The sequence below is a fragment of the Zonotrichia albicollis genome, chromosome 10, assembly GCF_047830755.1.
Source record: "Zonotrichia albicollis isolate bZonAlb1 chromosome 10, bZonAlb1.hap1, whole genome shotgun sequence".
NCBI lineage: Eukaryota > Metazoa > Chordata > Aves > Passeriformes > Passerellidae > Zonotrichia > Zonotrichia albicollis.
The window spans coordinates 1,349,549-1,374,187 of NC_133828.1; the positions used below are offsets into that span (position 1 = coordinate 1,349,549).

Consider the following 24,639-nt stretch of genomic DNA (forward strand, 5'->3'; position numbering starts at 1 on the left):
GCATCCCAAAGCTCCCTCTGCTCCCCTGGAATTCTGCTCCTCCTGCAACACCAACCTCGGGAAATGTGGATAAACCACGGAGCTGCTTCTGCCACATGGACAGCAGGACAGGGCTGGGAGTGCTGAGGGAGCTCAGCTGGGACAGCCCATCCCAGCATCATTATTATTATTATTATTATTATTATTATTATTATTATTATTATTATTATTATTATTTCCAGTTATTTGGAAATTTTCCAGCTCCCCTGAAATCCAGAATCCCATTCCATTTTGCCTCTCCTGCTGGAATAAGAGGTGCTGGAATTGTTGGAATTAGAGCTCCTTTGCATAAACATGGAAATGATGGATAATATCATTCCAGCAATTTGAATTATTGTTATTATTTCCAGTAGTTGAATCATTATTAATACTTGGATTTTTCTATGGTGAAACAACTATTTTTCTATGGGAAACAACTTTTATGGTAAAAGGTATTTATTTATTTTATATTCAGAATAGTACCGATTTGTATAGTGGTTTGGGGTTTTTTTTTGTATTTTGGGTAACAATTTGGTGTTTGTGTATCTCTTGTAGATTTTGGATAACATTTTGTTACATGTTTAAATTTTTAGTACTTGAAATACGTTTTTTGGTGAGTTTTGTTGTTATTATTTTTTTGAATTATTTTGTTGAGGGGTTACATGGAAAGTTGTGACAGATTTTTTTTAGTTTTTGATTTGTTGTTTTCAGAAGTTCTTTGAATTGTTTTTTAAAGATGTTTGTTTGGATTGTTGTTCTATGTTGAGGAGTGTTTATTTTGTTGTAGATTTTTATCATTTGATTAGTTATAAATATAAATTACACATATGAATTATATGTTAATTAATTTAATTATTAATACTTATATTACTTAACATTATGTATTATTTATATATATAATTATCTTATATATAATATATATTATTTTTTAATTTTTATAATTATTTTATAATTACAATTAATAAATAGAATTGTTAACTATTAATTATGTATGATTACTATATATAGAATTATAATTATTCTATAATATTATTAATTTTAATTAATAATATACTTATAGTAACAATAATATATTTATATTATTAATTATATACTATAATATTAATTATGATTATTATTATTATTATAGGTATATAATTATTATAATAATATTATATTATATTATATTATATTATATATATTATATATATTATATTATATTATATTATATTATATTATATTATATTATATTATATTATATTATATTATATATATTATATATATTATAATATGTAATATATTACATTATAATATATATTATATAATACATTTAATATATAATATTATATATTAAATATAATAATGATTATTATAAGTATATAATTATTTATTATATACTATTATTTACTTATATTAGTTATATTACTTAATATTAATACTTCTGTTATTTAATAATATTAAGGTAATAATAAATAACTATTATTATTTATTTATTGTAGGTATTTATTATTTGAGATAAGGTAGAGATCAGCTCAGGTGGGATATCCCATTCCAGCACTTTGCCTGCCCTGGGAGGTGCAGGAATTGTTGGAATTCCACTCTTCCGCACAAACATGGGAACCACGGAGGGGACACCGGGGTGCTCCAGGCAGCCCCAGGAGAATTGGGGAGCCCCGGGTGTGCCCAGGCAGCCGCACCGACCTCCTTGAAGTTGTCGAAGGCAGCCAGGATGATCTCGTGGCCCCCTCGCACCAGGCACACGGCAGCCAGCAGCTCCAGCACCAGCGCCTTGGTCCTGTGGGAGAGCACGGGGACACTGAGGGACAGCAGGGACACTGCAGGGACAGGGGGAGCTGCAGCCTCACCCCGGGTGTGTGTGTGTGTGTGTGTGTGTGTGAAACCCTGCGATGGATCCTGCAACCTCTGTGTGTGTGTGTGTGAAACCCTGCAGTGGATCCTGCAGCCTCTGTGTGTGTGTGTGTGTGTGTGAAACCCTGCGGTGGATCCTGCAGCCTCTGTGTGTGTGTGTGTGTGAAACCCTGCGAGGGATCCTGCAGCCTCTGTGTGTGTGTGTGTGTGTGTGTGTGTGTGTGAAACCCTGCGATGGATCCTGCAGCCTCTGTGTGTGTGTGTTTAACCCTGGGATGGATCCTGCAGCCTCTGTGTGTGTGTTTAACCCTTGAAATGATCCTGCAGCCTCTGTGTGTGTTTAACCCTTGGCCTCACCCTATGTGTGTTTAACCCTGGGATGGATCCTGCAGCCTCACTGTGCGTGTTTAACTCTGCAATGGATCCTGCAGCCTCACCCTGTGTGTGTTTTACCCTGCAGTGGATTCTGCAGCCCCTCTGTGTGTGTTTAACCCTGGGATCCTGCAGGTGCTGCAGCCTCATCCTGTGTGTGTTTTACCCTGCAGTGGATCCTGCAGCCTCACCCTGTGTGTGTTTAACCCTTGAAATGATCCTGCAGCCTCTCTGTGTGTGTTTAACCCTTGAAATGATCCTGCAGCCTCTCTGTGTGTGTTTAACCCTGGGATCCTGCAGGTGCTGCAGCCTCTGTGTGTGTGTTTAACCCTGCAATGGATCCTGCATCCTCACCCTGTGTGTGTTTAACCCTTGGCCTCACCCTGTGTGTGTTTAACCCCACAGTGGATCCTGCAGGGCGCACAGGGAGCTTTGCCTCTCCTGGGGCCATGCAGCTCCCCCCTTTTTAAAGCCTCTCAAACCATGCAGGGATGGAAACCCCCAGTTGGAAACTGAAGCAGAAGGCTCTGGTGGGGCTGTGGCAAAGGCAGGGCAGTGTTTGAGGGGTGCTGCTCCCAGGGAATGCCCTGCACACCCCTGCAGGAGCCGCTTTGCACCCCCAGCCAGCCTTCCTTGAGCCCAGTTCTTAATGGGAGAGCTCAAAATTCCAATCTGCTGTTTCCCTGACACAAATCTGAATTATTCTCCGTGATAATTTGTATTTATAGCCCCCCACACACACACAATTCACTGCAGGCTGTTGGAGCACACGTCCTTCTCCTGAAAAATCAGGAATCTGAGCTGATTTTCAGCAGTGAAGCGGAGAGAAAACGAGATCACTGAGGGAAAAACATGCAGCAAACTCTGTGTAACCCTGATGGAAACCATCCACAGTATTTCCTTCCAGGATTCCTGGAAAACAAAAGCCTTTCTGGGCAGCCGAGCTCTGAGCAGAGGCAAACCATGCACACACAGAAAAAAATTAGTCCCATGCTCAAGCAGCGACTCCAAGCAGATGTTACAGAACAAGAAATACCTTGTGGGCTCTCAAAGGGTCAGGGTTATCTTTGGAAACCACAAAAAATGGTCACTTCCCTAGGAAATTTTAAATGGAATGTTCAATGCTGCCTCCTCAAGGGTTGGTTGTTCTCATTTTCCTCCTGGCACAGGAAGAACTCGCAGGGATTTTCAGGATCAAGGGGATTTGCTGCAATGTTCCCCCCATGGGGAGGGGATGGAGATCCCTGGGTGCTGCCCACCCCTCTGGGTGAGCCCAATTCCCTGGAGCTGCTGCTGGAACTGTGCTCAGCACACCATTGTTGGAATTGCAGCTCTGGGCACATCCCAGACAGCCCTGAGCTCCCAGACCTCACTCAGGGCTCTCCCACAGCTCCCCAGGGCTGAAACAAACCCAGGCTGGGATATGAGCAGGGGTTTGTCCTCACATTATTCCAGTCACACTTTAAAGCAGTTTTTTTATCCACCAAAATCAAAATAACCCACTTCTTCCAAAAGTGAAAACTTGGGCTCTCCCCTGATTTGCAGGCACTGGATAATGATAAAAATGATGATAAAAAATTATGCTAAAAAGTGATGATAAAAAATTATTATTAAAAATTATGACGAAAAATTATTTTAAAAATTATAAAAACAATAAACTTCCCATTTATTCTTGGCTTGCTGACTTGGGGCTGAATAAAAGAAAGAAGGAAGAAGCTGCTTCCCTCAGGACAGGATTCCTGCTCTCAGCCTCAGCCCTGGAATCACATCCAGTGAGGTGATCAGCTCATCCCCTGTTTCACCTTTCCCTGCAACCATCTCTGTGCCAGAACTCCGGGATCTGCTGGAGCAGGGAGCACAGGGATGTGTGGAGAGCAGGGACATGGAACCACCAGCAGGCCCACAGCATCCTGACCCAGATCAGAAGTCAAACCTCTCCCAGAGAAATTCCAACCTAAGGATCTTGGATAACATTTCCTAAAGATTTTCCCTTTTTTTTCTTCATGCAGCTGCTCATTGCCATGGGGTTTCCCTGCAGTGAACAGAGCTCAAGGGCTCCAGCAGCCACATTTCAGCTGAATCCCAAAACTCCGGAATGGTTTGGGTGGGAAGGAGGTCAAAGATGATCCAGTGCCACCCTGCCATGGCAGGGACACCTCCCACTGTCCCAGCTTTTCCAGCCTGGCCTTGGGCACTGCCAGGGATCTGGGGCAGCCCCTGGGTATCCCATCCCAGCCAGGAACTCCCAATGTCCCACCTAAACCCTCCCTCCCTCAGCCTGAAGCCATAGTTAGAGCTGGAGAAGCAGCAGCTTCTGGAAGCACTGGGATCAGACACTGCTGGTTTATCTGTACTGTTCCAGATCCCATCTGATCTGGAGCAAATCCTGTTCCTCCTCCAGATCCCCCTCTGGAAGCCCTTCCCAGCCCTCTTCACTCACCTGCTCCGGCCCTGGGAGCCAGAGGAGCCTACCTGGGGTTCTTGTTGTTCAGGCTCAGGGCAATCTCATTGACGGCGTGGGGGTGGGACATGACCATGTTGAATCCGTACTGGGGAGAGAAGGGACAGCCCTGACTCAGCCTGGCCCAAATCCCACCTGGTCCCAAATCCCACCTGGAGCCAAACCCCACCAATCCCACCTGGCCCCAAATCCCACCTGCCTCAGCCTGGCCCAAACCCCACCAATCCCACCAATCCCACCTGCCCCCAAATCCCACCTGCCTCAGCCTGGCCCAAACCCCACCTGGCCCCAAACCCCACCAATCCCACCTGGAGCCAAATCCCACCAATCCCACCAATCCCACCTGCCCCCAAACCCCACCTGCCTCAGCCTGGCCCCAAATCCCACCAATCCCACCTGGCCCCAAATCCCACCTGCCCCCAAATCCCACCTGCCTCAGCCTGGCCCAAAGCCAACCTGGCCCCAAATCCCACCAACCCCACCAACCCCACCTGGCCCCAAATCCCACCAATCCCACCAACCCCACCTCCCCAACAGCCCCTCCCAAGTAAAACCTCATGGAATTTAAAATCAGAATATTTCATTCTCCCACTGTCCATCACAGCTTCCAGTTCTGGGTATTCCATGATCTTGCAATTCCATGATTTTACAATTCCATGAGTTTACAATTCCATGATTTTATAATTCCATGAGTTTACAATTCCATGATTTTACAGTTCCATGAGTTTACAATTCCATGAGTTTACAATTCCCTGCCTCAGCAGCGTTTTCAGTGCTGGGTTTGGCCATTTCAGCAACAAAAAAGGTCCCAGAGCTGCTCCTACACCACTCCAGACTAATAACTACATAAAATATAATAAAATTCCTTTATAATAATGTATTATTTTTAGCTTATAATTAATTTTATAATTATTTTATTACTTTAATTAATATTAAATAGTAAATATGTTATTTAATATATTCAGATTATCTAATATACTTATAATGCATTTTATATAGTAGTTAATATATTAATCTATTCATTGTAATTATTTAAATATTAAATAATATTATTTAATATTATCTTACAATTAATTATATAATTATAAATATATAATGTAATATATTATATTATATTATATTATATTATATTATATTATATTATATTATATTCAGATTATATAATTATTTTAATGTAACTGTATGATATTATTTTTATATATTATATATATTTTATATTATTAGAATACAATAATATATAGATATAATTATTAATTATCATCAATTATTAATACAGAATTAATAACTATTAATATAGTCATTATTTATATTATATTATTTTATATTATATTATTAATATTATATACATACTTTATAGATATTTTAGATTTCTATAAAGTAATTATTTCTTATTTATAATACAGATTTCTATTTCTATTAATTTTATATTTATATAGTTATAATTTTATTATGTTATTTTCTATTTATATAAAATAACAATATATAATTTTGTATATAACTTATAATAATACACTAAACTCCAGACTAATAATTTATGAATCATACTATTAATTTAGATTAATATTAATTTTATTTCTTGTTTATATTTATATATATATATTTATTTATATTTATATTACAATATTTTCTATTTCTATAAAATAATATATATATTTATTTATAACTTATAATAATACACTAAACTCCAGATTAATATTTTATTAATTATATTATTAATTTATATGAATATTATTTTTTCTCTAGTATATTTATATTTATATTTATATTTATATTTATATTTATATTTATATTTATATTTATATTTATATTTATATTTATATTGCATTATTTTCTATTTATATAAAATAATAATATATAATTTTGTATATAACTTATAATAATACACTAAACTCCAGACTAATAATTTATTATTTATATTAATTTATTTTTCTATTAATGTTATAGTTATAGTTATAGTTACATGATGGTATATAAATGGTATTTCCCATTTATATAAAATAACAATATATAATTTGATTTATAACTTATAATAATACACTAAACTCCAGACTAATAATATACCAAACTCCAGACGAACCTAATTAGCTGCACATCGCACGAACAGGATCCGGCCCAGCACATCCAGGCTCTCATTGCCCTTTCCTAAATCCCTAAATCCCTAAATGCCTAAATCCCTAAATGCCATGGCGGTGTCCCATTCCCTCCCATGATGGGAATTTCCCGTTTCCATCGATGTCACCCCCAAATCCCAAAATCGCTCTGTCCCATTCCCTCCCATCTGATGGGAATTTCCCGTTTCCATCGATGTCACCCCTAAATCCCAAAATTGCGGTGTCCCATTCCCTCCCATGACGGGAATTTCCCGTTTCCATCGATGTCACCCCTAAATCCCAAAATCGCTGTGTCCCATTCCCTCCCGTGTGATGGGAATTTGCCATTTCCATCGCTGTCACCCCTAAATGCCATCGCTGTGTCCCATTCCCTCCCATCTGATGGGAATTTCCCGTTTCCATCAATGTCACCCCCAAATCCCAAAATCACGGTGTCCCATTCCCTCCCATGATGGGAGTTTCCCATTTCCATCGCTGTCACCCCTAAATGCCATCGCTGTGTCCCATTCCCTCCCATCTGATGGGAGTTTCCCGTTTCCATCGATGTCACCCCTAAATGCCATTGCTGTGTCCCATTCCCTCCCATGATGGGAGTTTCCCGTTTCCATCGATGTCACCCCCAAATCCCAAAATCGCGGTGTCCCATTCCCTCCCATCTGACGGGAATTTCCCGTTTCCATCGCTGTCACCCACAGGCCGTGCCCACCTGGTAGTTCATGATGGCCCTCAGGCACATGATGCACACGTGCACGTCGTCCTTCTTGCTCACCAGCCGCGAGTTCTTCAGCGTCCTGCGGCTGGGCAGCGTGTTGTACCTGCAAAACACATCCATCCCATTCCCGTTATCCCGGGATTTCCTGGGAAAGGGACAGCAATAACCCTCCCTGGGGTGAGGGGGAGCACGCAGGGGTTCCACAGAGGAGGAGCAGAAAGCACTCAGGGGGATAAAGGAGGGAAAGGTCCTGGCAGGGATGAAATGAGGATGTTTGGCTGCAGCTGCACCTCAGCCCTCCCTGCCAGCACGGGTGACAGGGGATGTTCCCAATGGAACTGGGACAGGGAATTCCACACTGGTGTATTGTGACTCCCTGCCTCAACCCTGAAAATTCCTGGTTTAAATCCACGATAAAAGCAGGAACAGGGAATTCCACACTGGTGTACTGAGACTCCCTGCCTCAACCCTGAAAATTCCTGGATTAAATCCCTGATAAAAGCAGGAACAGGGAATACCACACTGGTGTACTGTGACTCCCTGCCTCATCCCTGAAAATTCCTGGCTAAAATCCCTGATAAAAGCAGGAACAGGGAATACCACACTGGTTTATTTTGACTCCCTGGCTCATCCCTGCAAATTCCTGGTTTAAATCCATGATAAAGCAGGAACAGGGAATACCACACTGCTGTATTGTGACTACCTGGCCCATCCCTGAAGATTTTTTGTTTAAATCCACAAAAAAGCAAGAATAGGGAATACCACACTGGTTTATTGTGACTTCCCAGTTCATCCCTGAAAATTCCTGGTTTAAGTACACAACAAAAGCAGAAAGAGGGAATACCACAGGAGTTTTTGCAACTCCCTGGCTCATCCCTACAAATTCCCTGTTGAAATCCATTATAAAAGCAGGAACTGGGAATACCACACCGGTTTATTGTGACTTCCCAGCCCATCCCTGCAAATTCCCCTTTTTAACCTCACAACCCAGGAGGAGCCAGGCCCCACACCAGGGCTGGGTTCTCCCTGTGCCCACCCTGCCACAATTCCCAGCTTCCCACAATCCCTCCCCGGGGCTTCTCCTTCCCAGCTGAGATGAAAGAAATCCCCAAACCCAAACTCAAAGGAGTTTTTCCTTTTTTTTTTTTCCCCATCCATAAATATGAATGAACTCCTCAGCTCAGGGCACTGCAGGATTTTGGGAAACGTGACCCAGTTTGGGATCAGCACTCCATATTAACTAATGTATAAAGTATATCTAATAAGTAGATTAAATAATAAAAATATAATAAATTAAACATTTACTAATGAATATTAATTAAAAGAATTATAAAATCATGATAAATTATAAGTTATAAAATTATACATTGGTATAAAGGAGTTGAGTTATATTTCGTTTTTAGTGTGAGGGGTTGGAGCACTGGAGCTGAATTTTGGGAGCAGCCCAGGAGGAGGCTGCTGCCCCCAGCTCTGCTCCTGCACCTGGATATTTGGGATTTGGGATTCCTGGTGGGAATGGGGCTGCAGGGCTGTCCCACATCCCCCTGGATCAGCTCTGTGCCCTCCTGTCCCAGCATCCCTTCCCCAGTCACAACAGGAGCTGAGTGACCCCAAACTGGGAATCTGAACTGGGAACTGTGGAAGCCTGGACACCCCAGAGCTGCCAATCCCACACATTCACCCCACCAAATGTGAAAAACACAGGAAAAAAAAAAAAGGTTTTGAAGTATTTTTAGTCCCACAGAGACAGTTCCTACACTGGTTTATCTCAGATTTAAATTATGAAGGGCTGCAGGATTATTTTCCATACATTTTAAATCAGATTAATGAGATTTTTATCATGCCACTGATGGAAGAAAAATAATTTCCTCAGTGCCTGAATTCCAGAACTGAAGCATCCACCAGTTCTGTTGGCTCTAAGAAATGGGGAGCATTCTCCTTAAACAACAAAAATGACCATAAATACAGATTTTGGTATTTCCAGCTGCTTGGAAAAACAGAGTTTTTTCAAGCAAGGATACCCCAGCATGTTCAGCACTGGGTCTGACCTGCCTGGATCCAACCCCTTGGATGGGACCTTCCCAAGCTGAGATGTCCCTCCTAAACTGCTCCATACCTGGGTGGCTTTCCAGGCCAAACCAGAGCCACCAGGACCCAGCACCAACGACGATTTCTGGCTTGGACCCCCAGAAGGTGTCTCTGTCCCTGGAATTCCAGCTCAGGGTGCTTTTCCCCAAGTGTGCAGCCATCCCAAAGCTCCCTGATGGTTCTGTTTGCTCCCCAAGGTGGGGCAGTGTCACAGACATCTTTCATGGAAAATCCTTTCCTTAGGATTGTTCCTCCTGAGAAGCTGGGAGGCCTCAGGAACAAAATGCAAACAATGGTTATCTGCTGCTGTGGGATGCAACAGGTGCATCTGTGATTGGTCCATGTTGGTTGTTTCTAATTAATGGCCAATCACAGCCCAGCTGGCTCAGACAGAGAGCTGAGACACAAACCTTTGTTATCATTCTTTCCTTTTCTGTTCTTAGCCAGCCTTCTGAGGAAATCCTTTCTTCTATTTTTTTAGTATAGTTTTAATGTAATATATATCATAAAATAATCCATCAGCCTTGTGAAACATGGAGTCAGATCCTCATCTATCCCCTCATCCTCACACCCTGTGACACCCTCACAGGCCGCTCCAACCCTCCCGTTGTGCTGCAGCAGCCAGGGAAGGGTGGATGGGCCGGAGCTCCTCCTGTTTTCCCTCACGCTGCTCCCCAAGGCCTGGCCCAGCAGCTGGAGCACGGCTTGGCTTTGATTTCCTGTCTGCTGCAGGTCCCAGATGATGTCACCCCCAGGATATTTACCCTGCTAATTAAACTCAGATGGTTCCTCTTTCATTTCCACGGCCCCTCCTCGCAAGGGGAACCACAAAACCTTTCCTTGCCCTGCACAAGGGCAGGAGCTGCAGAGCTGGGCCTGGGGAAGGCCCTGCAGAGGGGAAGGGTCTGCAAAGGGGGTGGCACATGTGGGGAGGGGGCTGGTCCAGAGGTTTGGGATGAGGAGGATGAGGAAGAGGGCAGGGTTTCAACAGCATTGTGGGGAAACCAACAGCCAGCAGAGCCAGGCCTGATCCTGGGCTGGAATACAGAGTTTGAGGTTCCTTTTCTCACTCAGATCTGACAGAAAAATGTTTCTATTAAAGAACAATTCCATCATTTTTTTATATTTTAGGGCCATGGAGGTGCAACCAGGGCTGGAGCACCTCTGGAGCCGGGCTGGGAGAGCTGGGAATGTTCCCCTGGAGAAGGGAAGGCTCCAGGCAGAGCTCAGAGCCCCTGGCAGGGCCTGAAGGGGCTCCAGGAGAGCTGAGAGGGGCTGGGGACAGGGATGGAGGGACAGGAGCCAGGGAATGGCTCCCAGTGCCAGAGGACAGGGATGGGTGGGACATTGGGAACTGGGAATTCCTGCCTGGGCTGGGATTGCCAGAGCAGCCCCTGGATCCCTGGCAGTGCCCAGGCCAGGCTGGAACACCCTGGGACAGGGGAGGAAAGTTGGAATTAGATCCCAAACCCTGGAATTCCAGGACGTGCCCACTCCAATGGGTCTCACAGAGATGAGAAGCTGCAGTTCATCGGGGCTGGGTGGGTTTTGGGTTCCATCCCTGCAATTTTTTTTCTGGTGGTGGGTTGGAAACTGTGGGGTTTGTATCAACTGACAGCAAAAATTTCCTTCAAAAAGGGAGGTTTTGGCTCATCCCAGCAGTTTGGGGTTTCTGTGATCTGCTGGAGCTGCTCAGAAAGATGTTCTGGTAAATCAGGAAGTATCTGACAAAAGGACAAACTTCCCCAGGCCCCAGAGCAGTGGAAGTGTCACTGGCAAAGCCCAAATTCAGTGACTGCAGCTCCCAAAACCATGTCAGATTTAAGCCAAAATATCAGAGCCCATTTCTGGATTTGCCTGGATCATTCCCTCCTCACAGTCCCGACAGATTCCAGAGGAAGAACTGAAGTTTCTCACTTCAATCCACATGAAAACTCCAACATTTTCCTCAGAAGAAAGGGAATTTCTAATGGGCTGGGACACTGCAAAGCCTGCATTAATATTTATCTGACAGCAGAGCCTGGCTCTCAGCAAAGCTCCTTCTCCCAAAAAAGCAGCACTGAAATCCCCCAGGATTCTTCCTCCTTTTTCATCCTCCTGCCCTCATTTTGGTGTCGGTTTCCCAAATCCCTGTGCCTCCCCCAAAGGAAAATCCCCTCTCAGTTGCCAGGGAAACAGGAGCGGGGAATTGGCAGCTTCAGCACCGCTGAGGAGCCGCAGTGGGGCTGGAATCTGGGAGGGAAGGTCCTGGAGCAGGGACCCAGCTCTGCCCACCCCGGCCAGCTCCTGAATTCTGCATTTTCCTGGGGAGATCTCCTCAGCCTCCTCCCTTCCCCTCCAAACCTTTCAGCCCAGCCTGGGGAGTGGGAGGTGTCCCTGCCCATGGAATGGGATGAGTCCAAACCCTTCCAACCCAAACCAGGCTGGGATTCCTCTGGGGTTCCTTCCTGCACAGTTTCCACCATTCCAGGAGTGTCCACACACCCCAAAAATCTCATTTACCACCCAGAACCTCCTGGTTTTGCCCAAAAAAACCACCCTGCACCCCCTCCTCAGCGGAGCACCTGCCTTGTTCTGAGGAGAATGCATTCCTTCAGTTCACCAGTATTTACTTGTATTGTATATTTATAATATACAATATCATAATCATAAAAATTATAATACACAATATTATAATCATAAAAATTACAATTCAAAAGTTAAAATAATAAAAAAACCCTCCCTTCTTAAAAATCTCTCACCTACCTTTATCTTTCAGGTTTCTGTTAATGCACACAATCCCTAGCTATTGAAAAAATACCGTTTTAAAAACAGATCTTTAAAAAACCCATGTATTTTTAAAAGACACACCTTTTTTAAAAATACCTCTTTAAAAGAATATTAAAAATACAGATTTTAAATTTTAAAATTTATTTTTAAAATCTGCATTTTATTAAATGATTAAAATTATTTTATTAAATGATTTTAAAATCTGTATTTTATTAAATTATTTTATTAAATTATTTAAAATGTGTATTTTTATAAAAATACAGATTTTAAAATTTAAAAATTATTTTTTAAAACCTGTATTTTATTAAATTATTAAAATTATTTTATTAAATTATTTAAAATGTGTATTTTATTAAAAATACACATTTAAAAAAATATTTAAAATTTTAAAACATGGATTTAAGGAAAGAAACCCTCCAAAACCCATTCCAAAAATGCTGCCCCAGCACTAAGATGGCTCTGGAGGCAGGAGGAAAATTTGGGCTGGAAAACTCTGTCTGTGGCAGTTTCGGGTATGAGCAAAGCCTCTATTTATAACAAAAAGGGGAAATCAGAGGGACAAGGGCTAAAAGCTCTAAGTTCAGCTATCAAACACAACTATTTGCACCATGACAGGGAGAAGCCAGCTCCTGCTTCCATGCCAGCTGCTCCCTCTCTGCGCGGAAATGCCGCTCTATGGAAGCCAGGCTGGGAACCGTGATGTGCCAACCTCACGTGCTGAGCCCGGGTCCCTTCCCCTGGGGCTGGGCTGTGCCAGCCCGTGTGGGCAGCACCTTCTCCATGGCATGGCAGCAGGGCTGGCGCCGCGGTGCCCTGAGGGGACACAGCCCATGGCACTTACGGGACGATTTTCCGGGCGGCAGCGCCATCGGCGGAGCGCAAGGGGAAGCTGCTCCACAGGCAGTCGGCTGCCAGGCAGCTGTGGCAGCGTTTGAGCTCAAGGTGGTCGGGCAGAGAAACCAGTCTGGGGTGGGGTGAGAGGAGATGAGAGCACGGGGAACCGTGGGAGAGGTGGGAGAACGGGGGAAGAGCGGCCGAGCGGGAAAAGGGAACGGAGGAGATGTTGAAAGGGAGATTCAGACAGGTGAGGAATAAAGGGAGATGTGAGAAAGGGAGAAGGGTGGAAGGAGATGAAGAGAAACAATGTAAGAGACATGTAAGGTATTCCTGGGTTAGGCATTCCTAATCCCAAGCACTCCTCCCGAGGACACGGCAGAACCGGCGCCTCCTGCCAGCTTGGGCTCCGCCACTTCTGGGAGAGCAATTCAGGAGCAAAAATCACCAAAAACCCTAAAAAATCCCTAAATCAACTGGCCAGGTGATCCTGCTGCACTCCACAGCTGGGTTTCTTCCCCAGAGCTCTTCTCCTCTGCACTCCCTGAGGGCTGGGAATTAAATCTTCCAGGTACAAGGTTTGGAGCCACTCAGCATCAACCCCAGGGCCGAGGTCAGTGCCTGGCACACCAAAACCATCCCTGCTGGAAGGGAAGGGCTGGAAGTGACTCCAGTTTGGGGCTCTGCAATGCTCACAGGATTATGGAGCAGAATTCCATAAAAACTTAAAAAAAGTCCCAAAGGATCCAGCACTCTGAGCTGCTGAGTATCAGTACTGGGAGCTGAGGACATCCAAGGAATGGCAGAGAGGTGACAGCCAGCCAGCCCTGGGAGGTGATCCTGCCTTTTCCATAAATAAAACTAAAAAAAAGGAATATTGGGAAAGAGAGAATCAAGCATGGAATGGTGAGAGGGTGACAGCAGGGAGGGAAGGGAAGTGCCCTTTCCAAAGAATCCAGTGTCCCATTGATGGCAGCACAGAAGGAACGTGCTGCTGGGAGAGCGAGGACACGGGACGGGAGCCCCAGCCTGGCTGGGTCCACGGGAATGCTGAGGACATTTTGGAGAAGAGGAACGGCACAAGGACACACATCCTCAGCCCATCCTGCCTCTGAGAGGCTCCCTCCACCTCAAACCACCATTCCTTCCCATGGCACGGGGCTCAGGGGGCAGGGAGGGATGCCCAGAGGGCAGAGCTGTCCCTCGGTGCCATTCCCAGGGATCCGTACCGGAGCGTGGAGTGGCGGCCGGAGCGGGACACGCTGCTCCCCACGGGCGAGGGCAGCTGGCTGCCCCTGTGCAGGTCCTCGATGGAGCGGCTCCAGGGCTTGGACTTGTCCATGGAGCTCTCCACGCTGCTCTCCAGGCTCTCAAAGTCAAACCTGCGAGGAAAAGGAAATTCAAAGGCCGGGTGAGGCGGGAGAGGCACACGCTAAGTTCTCATTCCCACTGCAGGCTTTGCTGGAATCAGAGAATCACTGGGCAAAGCCAAACAGGACAAAAAGATCTCCAGGACTATCAAATCCAAGTGATCCCCCAGCCCTGGGAAGGTCCCTTCCCACCCAAGCCATTCCAGGGTTCTGTGATCCCGGCAGACGGAATAATGATGGAAAAGGAGAGTTGTGGTGCAGGGGGGACATGGAAAAGCCCAGGGAAACAGGATGAGCTTCACAAGGGGAAGGAAAATTCCTCAACAGGTTCACTCAGGCTGGGAAAGCCCTCCAAGAGCATGGAATCCAACCATTCCCAGCCTTGCCAAGGCCACCAGTAGGCCTTGTCCCCAAGTGCCACATCCACAGGGCTTTGAGGGCCTCAGGGACACATCTTCAAACAAACAAACAAACAAACAAACAAACAACTTCTTCAACACAAAATAAACCCAACACTGGCTGCTTGCTGAGGAATATCCCTGCCTGGAAGGAAAGGCTGGGAGTTCTGGGAGCTGTCTCCAGTGAATCTCCATAAATCAGCTGTGCCAGTGCCACTTTGGGTTCCTCCATCCCAGTCTGGCCCCACAGACCTCCCAGCACACTCAAATATCACCCCATCATCCCAGATTCCCTGATTTCTGACTCCCTGCCCGTTGTTCTGCTATTCCAAGCAGGAATTGCTTGTTCCCCTTCCAGCTCCTGAGGTTATTACTCATGTTCCCCATGCGAGAGGGGAAAAACCCAGCGAGCTCCTTGCGTACGTTTGTATAAATTTAGGAAGAAAGGCTTTGTACAAACATTTCTTTTTGCTGTGCACGGTTTTTTCCAGTGGGTAACATTTGAAACCATAGGATTTTCCCTCATAAATTTTCCTGCAGCCCCACCACAAATCTCTTTTCTGGGCAGTGACGGACGTAAATCTGATGGCAGCCTTGCTAAAAATAAATTATTGGCTCTCCCCAGCTCGAGTTTCTACTCCAAAATTATCTTTAACCTAAGGCTTCTCTTTCATTTTTGTAGGAAAAAAATCTGCTACGATATCCTGAGTGAATGTGGATTAATTCCCCATGGCTGGAATTGCCCACAGCCAGCTTGGATGGGGTTTGGAGCACCCTGGGGCTGGGAAGGCTCCCTGGCCATGGCAGGGATGGGATTTAAGGTCCTTCCCAACCCAAGCCAGCCTGGGCTGATTCCATCACCATAAAACAAAGTCTCAGCTGAAGATCTCCACTGAAAGCTGATTTTCCCCACTGGTTTTTCAGAGCCCATCTCGTGATTTATGACCCAAACAACTAAACCTGATCCCAACGTCCCAGATGTCAGAAACAAACTCAGTTTCCCAACTCCCAGACTGCCCCTGGAATTGCTGCTGAGCTGAGCTGCAGCACATCTGCTGCCCCAGCCTGGCTGCAGGGTGGGAACCCCTCTGAACACAGCAGGAACACAAACCCTGGGCCCAAACTCCAACTGCAAACCTATTTCCAAGGAACCCTGCATCCTTCCACACATTGTGGGATGGGTTCTCCACCCCTAAGATGCTCAGAGACCAAAGATAAAAAATATGAACAGAGATTAATAATCCTAAAGTTTAAATTCAGGTTGTTTTGGGGTTTTTTTTGTCTGCTGGGAAGAAATAATTCCAGCCTCACATCAAGATCTCCTCTGCTCTCAGGTCCACGGAATCATGGAATTATTGAGGCTGGAAAAGACCAGAACCACCAAACACTTCCATGCCACTTTTTGAACAATTCCAGGGATTGGGACCCCACCACTGCCCAGGGCAGCCTGTTCAATGCTCAACCCCTTTGGAATGAAGGAATATTCCCTAAAATCCATGTATTTCCTGGCATTTCCTGCCAGGAATGTCTCACTTACGTGACTGCATACTGGGCAAAGGACAGGTACTCCACCAGGACATCCAGGCCTTTGTTCTCCTCATTGAGGAACTCCCTGACCCACCTGTGACAGAAATATCAGACATTAGAGCCTTCCTGAGCCTTTGGGATTCCCTGGAATTCTCAAAAAACCAGAGGCAGAGCCACTGCAGCACTCTGAGCAAAAAAAAAAAAGGGTTTTCAGAGTGATTTAGAGGACTTTAAAGAGCCCTTTCCAAATGTACTGAAATGAGGGTTTTTTCAAGCACTGTGAAGGTCAGTTCCTCACACAGGGACTTGGCTCGGTTTCTATCTCATCCTGGTTTCCAGCAGGCTGTAAAAGCAGGGAAAGAATCTCTGATGGACGCCCTGGGTGTACATATAACAGCAATTTTGCCTCTTTTTTGTAAAAGGTGTTCACCTGTCACAGTGAATTCCGGCCCCTGGGCTTTGCAAAATAATTCAGGGAAGTCTGCTATGTTGCAAAGCTTTGATAATGCCAAGAAAAACCTGAAAATCCATCAATTTAGGGGCAGAGTGAGGGGAAAAGGAACCTCAGTACAGCTCCAGCTCTTCTCTGAACCCCATCTGGGGCAGCAAATCCCCTGGGAGGGGCTGGGTGCCACTGGCATGAGGGAATCCAGGGAGGGAATTGGGAATTCCAGGCTCGTGGAGTGGGAATTCATCACCTCGGACTGATTCTGATCTTCAGAATGGGCATTTTTATCATTTCCCTGCGAAAACAACCAGCCTGGTGTGAACCAGGATGGGAAAGGGATGGCTGATAAAGACTAAACTCTGATAAAAACAAAACCCCTGGCAATTCCACTGCAGCAATCTGGGATGGATTTGCTGCTTTGTGCATAAATCCTGGTGCTGTTATTCCCAGCCAGGCTCCATGTTAAAGCTATGAGACAGCAAGGGGATGATACATAAATTTAGCTATAAATTTAAATTATAATTTAAATTTTTAAATTTAAATAAATTTAAATAAATATAATTTAAATTATAATTTTTAAATTTAAATTTAAATTTATAGCTAAATTTAAAATTTAATAATTAAATAAATTAATACATTATATAATTTTATCATATTATAATTTTTAAAATATTATTATTTTTAATATATATTTTAGAATTTTAATTTTTTAAATTTTAAAATAAATTAAATTTTCTAAAAATATTATTTATTTAAATTTATTTATTATTTATTTGAATTTTAAATGCACATATTATAAATTTATTACATACATATACAATTTTCTATATATTTATTCTGGACACAGCTTCACTCCCTGTGCTCTGACTGAGCAGGAGCTGACTCCAACCTTTCCCTAGCCCTCAGAAAAATGTGGATGAATCCATCAGGAAAGGATTAAAGCAGAATTATCCTCTTGAGATGCCCAGCTCCCCTTAACTAAGCCCATCAGGCTTTAATTAGCAATCAAGTGGCATCACTTATTGACATGTAAAGGGGATGTATTCTCACAGACAGACACCTTAGAATTCAAAAATTAATTATTAAATAATAAAAAATAAATTAATAAATAAAATCAATTTTAAAATAAAATTAATTAAAATAGAAATAATAAAAAATAAAAATTAAATTGAAGCAGAGGCATCAAAAACTCTCACCCAATGTGGTTTGTCCTCAAGGAAATTTCCAGTTCTCGGAGCACCTGAGTTGACTCCTGGACTCGTCTCCTGAATTTCTGCAATGGAATGAGCGGCAAAAATAACAATTAGGCTCTATTAAAAAACATCAACATCTCACCCAGCACAGAGAGAATGAAGAAAACATGGGGGAAACTGAGAACTCCTCTAAATCCCCAGGAATGCAGCAACAACAGCCCAGCAGTCAACAAAACCACGTGTGGAGAGATCCCTTCTGTTCCCAGGAACATCCTGGAGCTTCCAGGATTAAGGAAATTCAAAACCTGGAGATAAATAAACATTTCTTTACAAGCCAAGCTTTGGTTTAACACCAAACTTTCTCCTGAAGGTTGCAGAGAGCCAGCGGGGGCACCTCGATCCCACCTGGAGCAGGACTGGAGGATGCTCCCCTCCCTGCCCACGGGAAGGGGCTGGAACAGCTGGAGAAATCCCTCTGGAGCAGCTCTTTTGGCTCATTCTCCTTCCTGAGCAAGGCAAATCAGAGCTGATCTTCATGGATGGAGTCGATCCCCATGGACAGAGTTGTGACTTTGGAACTGATCTCCATGGATGGAGTTGATCTCCATGGATGGAACTGATCCCCATGGATGGAAATGATCCACATGGATGGAAATGATCCACATGGATGGAGATGATCCCCATGGACAGAGTTGTGACTTTGGAACTGATCTCCATGGATGGAGTTGATCTCCATGGATGGAACTGATCCCCATGGATGGAAATGATCCACATGGATGGAGATGATCCCCATGGATAGAGCTGATGCCCATAGATGGGAATTGTCCCCATAGATGGGAATTGTCCCCATGGATGGAGCTGATCCCCATGGATGGAGCTGATCCCCATGGATGGAGATGATCCCCATAGATGGGAACTGTCCCCATAGATGGGAATTGTCCCCATGGATGGAGCTGATCCCCATGGATGGAGCTGATCCCCATGTATGGAACTGATGCCCATAGATGGGAATTGTCCCCATAGATGCGAATTGTCCCCATGGATGGAGCTGATCCCCATGGATAGAGCTGATGCCCATAGATGGGAATTGTCCCCATAGATGGGAATTGTCCCCATGGATGGAGCTGATCCCCATGGACGGAGATGATCACCATAGAAGGAACTGATCCCCATGGATGGAGCTGATCCCCATGGATGGAACTGATCCCCATAGATGGGAATTGTCCCCATAGATGGGAATTGTCCCCATGGATGGAGCTGATCCCCATGGATGGAGCTGATCCCCATGTATGGAACTGATGCCCATAGATGGGAATTGTCCCCATAGATGGGAATTGTCCCCATGGATGGAGCTGATCCCCATGGATGGAGCTGACCACCATTTACAGTGCACTCAGCTGAGCCTCTGCCAGGCAAATTCCCAGAGAAAAGGACTCAAACCTGGGACATCCCTTCCCAGGGGGAGCAAAGGGCCGTCAGACAGGGTTTAGCCAAAGCCAGCCTAAAGCCCAGCTCAGAGACAATGTGCCACGTTATTTACTGAAGCCAACATTATTAAAACAGGCTGTGCTCCATGTCAGATGGGTCCCTGGCTTCCCAACATCTGCTATCCTGCCCAAGCTGGAAAACTGCAGCAAATTCCCAATTTCTCTCTGCTTCTCCCTGCAACTTTCCATGGCACTTGCACAAAGGCAGGAAGGAACCTGGAGCCCAGGACTGTCCTGGCAGGAGGAAACAAACAGGATGCTCCTCACCTTCCTGGTCACTGCTGGGTCCAGATATCCCTTCAGCTTCTGGATGTAAGTGTGTGGAGGATTCTTCACTTGGAACCTTTCCTGGAAAAGAGGCAGGAATAAACATCAGCCATTTTTCTGTATTCACCTTACCCAGAAAACACGTGCACCACATACATATTAAACAATATATATATATATATATATATAAATATACATAATCCTTTCTCTTCCTAAGTGGATAATCTATGCATGCAATTAATATAGATTTAAATGGATCTTGATACTTATATCAACAGTGTAAAAAGACACCTTAAACACTCAATGGGAATTGTGAATTTTAGGTGCACATCCATCTGAAGTTCCAGGTTTCTGCTCAGGAGGAGCATGGAGAGGAAGGAGAAGGGTCAGGAGAGGAGATGCATGCACCAACACAAAATCCTTTTGGAAAAAACCTTCCACCATCCCAGGCTGCTCCAATCCCTGTCCAGCCTGGCCTTGGGCACTGCCAGGAATTCCCAACATCCCAATCTCCCACCCATCCCTGCCCTCTGGCAGAGGGAGCCAGTCCTCAAGGTCCCAGCTCCTCCTGCAGGGATCACTCCATCTCCAATCAATCCCCCCTCAGCCCCAGAGCACAGATTTTGGTGACAAACACCAAAGCCCTGTTTTCTGAGAGCTCCCCGATTTTCCCCTGCTTTCCCAGCTGGAATTTTATCCCCCCAGAGCTGCTGTGAAACACGAGCTGTTCCCTGGGCAGTGTGCTGTGTCCAAACCCCCTCACAGCATTCCCACACATTCTCATCCTACTTGTATCTTGGAAAAACTTTAGGCTATTCTAGCCCTTTCCCTGGAGGAAAGATCTCATCCCAATCTCCTGAAATTTCCTCTTTTATCTGAAACCTCCCTTTATTAGGTCAGGATGCAATTCTGACTGCATTATCCCGAGCTTATTCCAGAACGAACAGGACACTGCTGCCCAGTTACCAGAACTGTCTGAACACCACGAGTTCTTCCTGTTATTATCTTGCTGCTTGCTGGAAAAGAAGCAACCCATCATGGCCAGCAGGAAAAGAAATGAAGGAAAAAATCTCTTCTGTGAGGTCCACCAGCCCTGGTGGGAGCTCTGCAAGTCACAGAGCACTCATGGCTCTCCTCTTTTACAGCTGGATTCTTTTTCCATGCACCTCCACGCGGCTCTGGAATTGGCATTTCCTAGTTTATCTAAAAAACAGCTCAGGAAATGCAAAAAGTTCTTCCCTGAGGGTTCTTCTCTGGACAGAGTGACACCAGCAGGGTCTGCCTTGCTCCAGCACCACATCCACAATCATGGATTTTTCTTGGCTCTCTCTCAGGGATCCTTGGGCCAGGCTCGCCTCAGTGGCTCCCATGGGGCACACAGAGAATTTCTGGATCCTCAGAGAGGTTTGGGATGGAATAACCCTCAAGGATCCCCCAATTCCAGCCCCTGTCAGCAATGTCCCACCCCAACAATGCTCCACGCTCCCTCTCCCATTTATTCCCCACTTTCTGCTGACAGAGCTGTGCTCAGCCCAATCCCCCAGAGCAGCTCTGCTCTCATGGATTAATCCCTCTTCCCAAATAATCCACCCTCATCTGCTGAAGTGACAGGAGCTTTTGCCAGCCACCAGCTTTAATTGCCTGGAATCCTCAAAATGAAACGTTTAAAGAGACCCAGGGAGCACATTAAACAGTCTGGGATGCAGCTACTGGATGGGTTTGTTTGTTTTCTTCAAACCTGGCTGTAATTATGTATTTATGTAATAACCTCTGCAGCAGCTCCGTGTAAAAAGATGCTGCTCATTCTTGTGGAGTGGAATTATTTGGGTTAAAGGACTTTCCAGACATTATCCATGAGCAGCAAACTCCAGCAAGGCTCCTACCTGAGGAGTGACCAAAAATCACTCGTGGTAAACATCTCCTAGGCCTGGAAACATTTTTACAGCCCCCTCAAGTGTTTCTTTTTTGCTGGTTTGGAAAGCTAGGAGGGATTAGCCTTTAAAATTGCCCTTTCCTGGCTATGAGTGCTGTCTGGGTTGATCCAGCTCGGAGTGTTTTATATTAGAGGCTGATTAAGAAGCTGCAAGGGCCAGGCCGTGCAGGGAGGCCTCCAAGTCACCCTGGATGTCTGCTCACAGCCACCTCTTCCCAAAAATCCCACTGGGAGCTCCCAGGGGCTGGCAATGGAGTGGCTGCAGGCTGATCTTCCTGGAATCCACCAGGATCCTCTCCTGATCCCCCTTGGGAGCATCCCCACGCCCACACTTCCCAAGGCACTGCTGAGCCTCAGAAACCATAATTAAAGAGTTAAAAATCCCTGCTTCTTTTCCTGTCAGCTCCTCCCCTCCACTTCTGGCAATTCCCACCCACTCCTTGGCCAGCTCTGCTTCCAAGCCCAGGATTTAACACATCTGAGTGATGAGGTCGGGCATTTTTTACCACACATACGCAAAAAAAAGCCTAAAATCCGGATTGGAGCGGCCAAACCTTGCTCAGCAAATGCTGTGGGGTGACATCACGGCTGGGACGGGGTGGCTTCCCTGGATTGAGCCATTCAGACACAACAAAGTTCCTAAATCCGGGTGAAACCCTCTTTATCTGCCCTACGTGACTGCTGTGAGCTGCAGCATTATCTGCAGGCTGGGAGGACAGGGGCACGGAGCAGCCTTTGTCAGCCACCTACAAAGCAAAACAGCTTCATTCCCAAGGATAAAGGTCCTTCCTGGCTTGGAAAATCCCTGAGAGGTGCTGTAAGCCAGGATGGAACAGCACAGGGAATGCAAGGACAGAGAGCAACGAGATGAGCTGGGCCCAGCACCTTCCTTTGGGGAATAAATGGGGAGAACTCAATGGGATTAAACCCTGAGAGGGATGTGGGACAAGGGAGGGAGGGACAGGAGCCAGGGAATGGCTCCCAGTGCCAGAGGGCAGGGATGGATGGGACATTGGGAATTGGGAATTCCTGCCTGGGATGGGATTGCCAGAGCAGCCCCTGGATCCCTGGCAGTGCCCAAGGCCAGGCTGGAATAACCTGGGATAGGGTAAGGGGTGGCATTGAATGGCTCTAAAATCCTTTACAGCCCAGCCCATTCCATGATTCCATAACTGAGGGGAAAATCAGGAGCACAACAGCTCTCCCATGCCTCTTTCCCCCAGAATTAACATTTTCTGTTCTGATGGACACAGAATTAAAGGGGGCCTGCGAGGTTTGATTCAGCAGCCAGGAGGAACTGCTGGACCTGAGCACTTCCTCCTCCTCCACGCGATCCTAAGGGAACCTGACACATCTCCTGGTCACCCAGCTCTGGGAAACACATTCACTCCGGAAGCAGGAAATTGTGCCTTCCCAACAACCCTGGCTCCCAAAGCCACTCAGGGCACTTTCTGCATCAGCCCATCTGCTATTCCCGTTATTATCGTTATCCTCACTAAGCTGTTTCATTCCTGCCATTCACAGATGCTGGGGAAGCACCCGGGCTGGGATGAGAATCCCACAGGCTGTGCTGGGAGTGCATAAACTCCATGGATTGGGACAGTGGGGACGGAGATGGACAAGGAGATGATGGACAAGGAGATGGACAAGGAGATGGACAAGGAGATGATGGACAAGGAGATGGGGAGCAGGGCCTCAAACACATCATGAGCATGGTGCAGAATTCCCCATCTCCCTCTGATCCAGAGGGTGGCTCGGTCCTGTCCCAGCAATCCAACCATTCCCATCAGCAGGACAGCGTGTCACTGTGGAAGTGTCCTCGTGGAATGATATATAATAGTTATATATTCCAGGGCACTATTTATATACTGTGAATATATTTATATTTATATTTATATTTATATTTATATTTATATGTATTATAATATATTATATATTAGTATACATTTTATATATATATTTCTATACACGACATGTAATATTTTTATTATATTTAATATTTATAGAGATAATATTTATATTTTCCAGGGCACTATTTTTATATTGTGAATATATCTATTTATATATTATTTTATATATTTTATATGTATCATATATGTATTATAATATATATTAGTATATATTAGTATGTATTTATATTTTTATTACAATATTTATAGAGATAAGATATATTTTTTCCATATATACATATATATATATATATATATATATATATATATATATATATATATATAAAATTTATGTATTCCAGGGCAATATTCATATATTGTGAATATATACTATATTTTTATAAGCTATATATAGAATTAATCATAATCAAAATTTTTATGTATTTATGTATTCCAGGTCAATATTTCTATACTGTGAATATGTACTATATTGTATATGTTATATTTATTAATATTGTGAATATGAATATATTAATATTATATACATATATTTAGATATTCCAGGGCACTATTTCTATACTGTGAATATATAAACATTTCACACCCCATATGCTGCATTTTGGTGCTTTCAGTGACACAGCTCACAGTGCCGTGCTCCCCAGGGAGCTGTGCCAGCCCCCAGGCTGTCCTGCCTGCCCAGAGTGCCCCATGGCATGGCTGGCCAGGGCAAAGGTGGCACTTGGTCCCCTGGCCCTGCTGGCCCTCAGTGCTGCTTCCCTGCCCTTCCAAAGGATGGGAGGGGCCCATCCCAGGGAAGGGACTCATCCCAGCCCGGGGGTGGACTGGCTGGCAGTTGTGCAAGGAGATTACTCCAGATTGCAAATTTCCTCCCCATCTGCTCAGGCTGCTGCCTC

The 24,639-nt window shown here is 44.7% G+C and overlaps 1 protein-coding gene across 7 annotated transcripts in view; it reads right to left on the reverse strand.

The window, feature by feature from the left end:
- FMNL2 (formin like 2) overlaps positions 1-24,639 on the reverse strand; it is a 113,612-nt gene that overhangs the window by 21,999 nt on the left and 66,974 nt on the right. For all 7 annotated transcript variants that reach the window (XM_074547778.1, XM_074547775.1, XM_074547774.1 and 4 more), the window contains exons 3-9: positions 19,904-19,984; positions 18,153-18,229; positions 16,519-16,602; positions 14,443-14,595; positions 7,517-7,625; positions 4,711-4,787; positions 1,699-1,792 (exon numbers count right to left, since the gene is read on the reverse strand). In XM_074547778.1, coding sequence (XP_074403879.1) covers positions 1,699-1,792; positions 4,711-4,787; positions 7,517-7,625; positions 14,443-14,595; positions 16,519-16,602; positions 18,153-18,229; positions 19,904-19,984 — 675 coding nt within the window. The remainder of the gene's footprint in view (positions 1-1,698; positions 1,793-4,710; positions 4,788-7,516; positions 7,626-14,442; positions 14,596-16,518; positions 16,603-18,152; positions 18,230-19,903; positions 19,985-24,639) is intronic.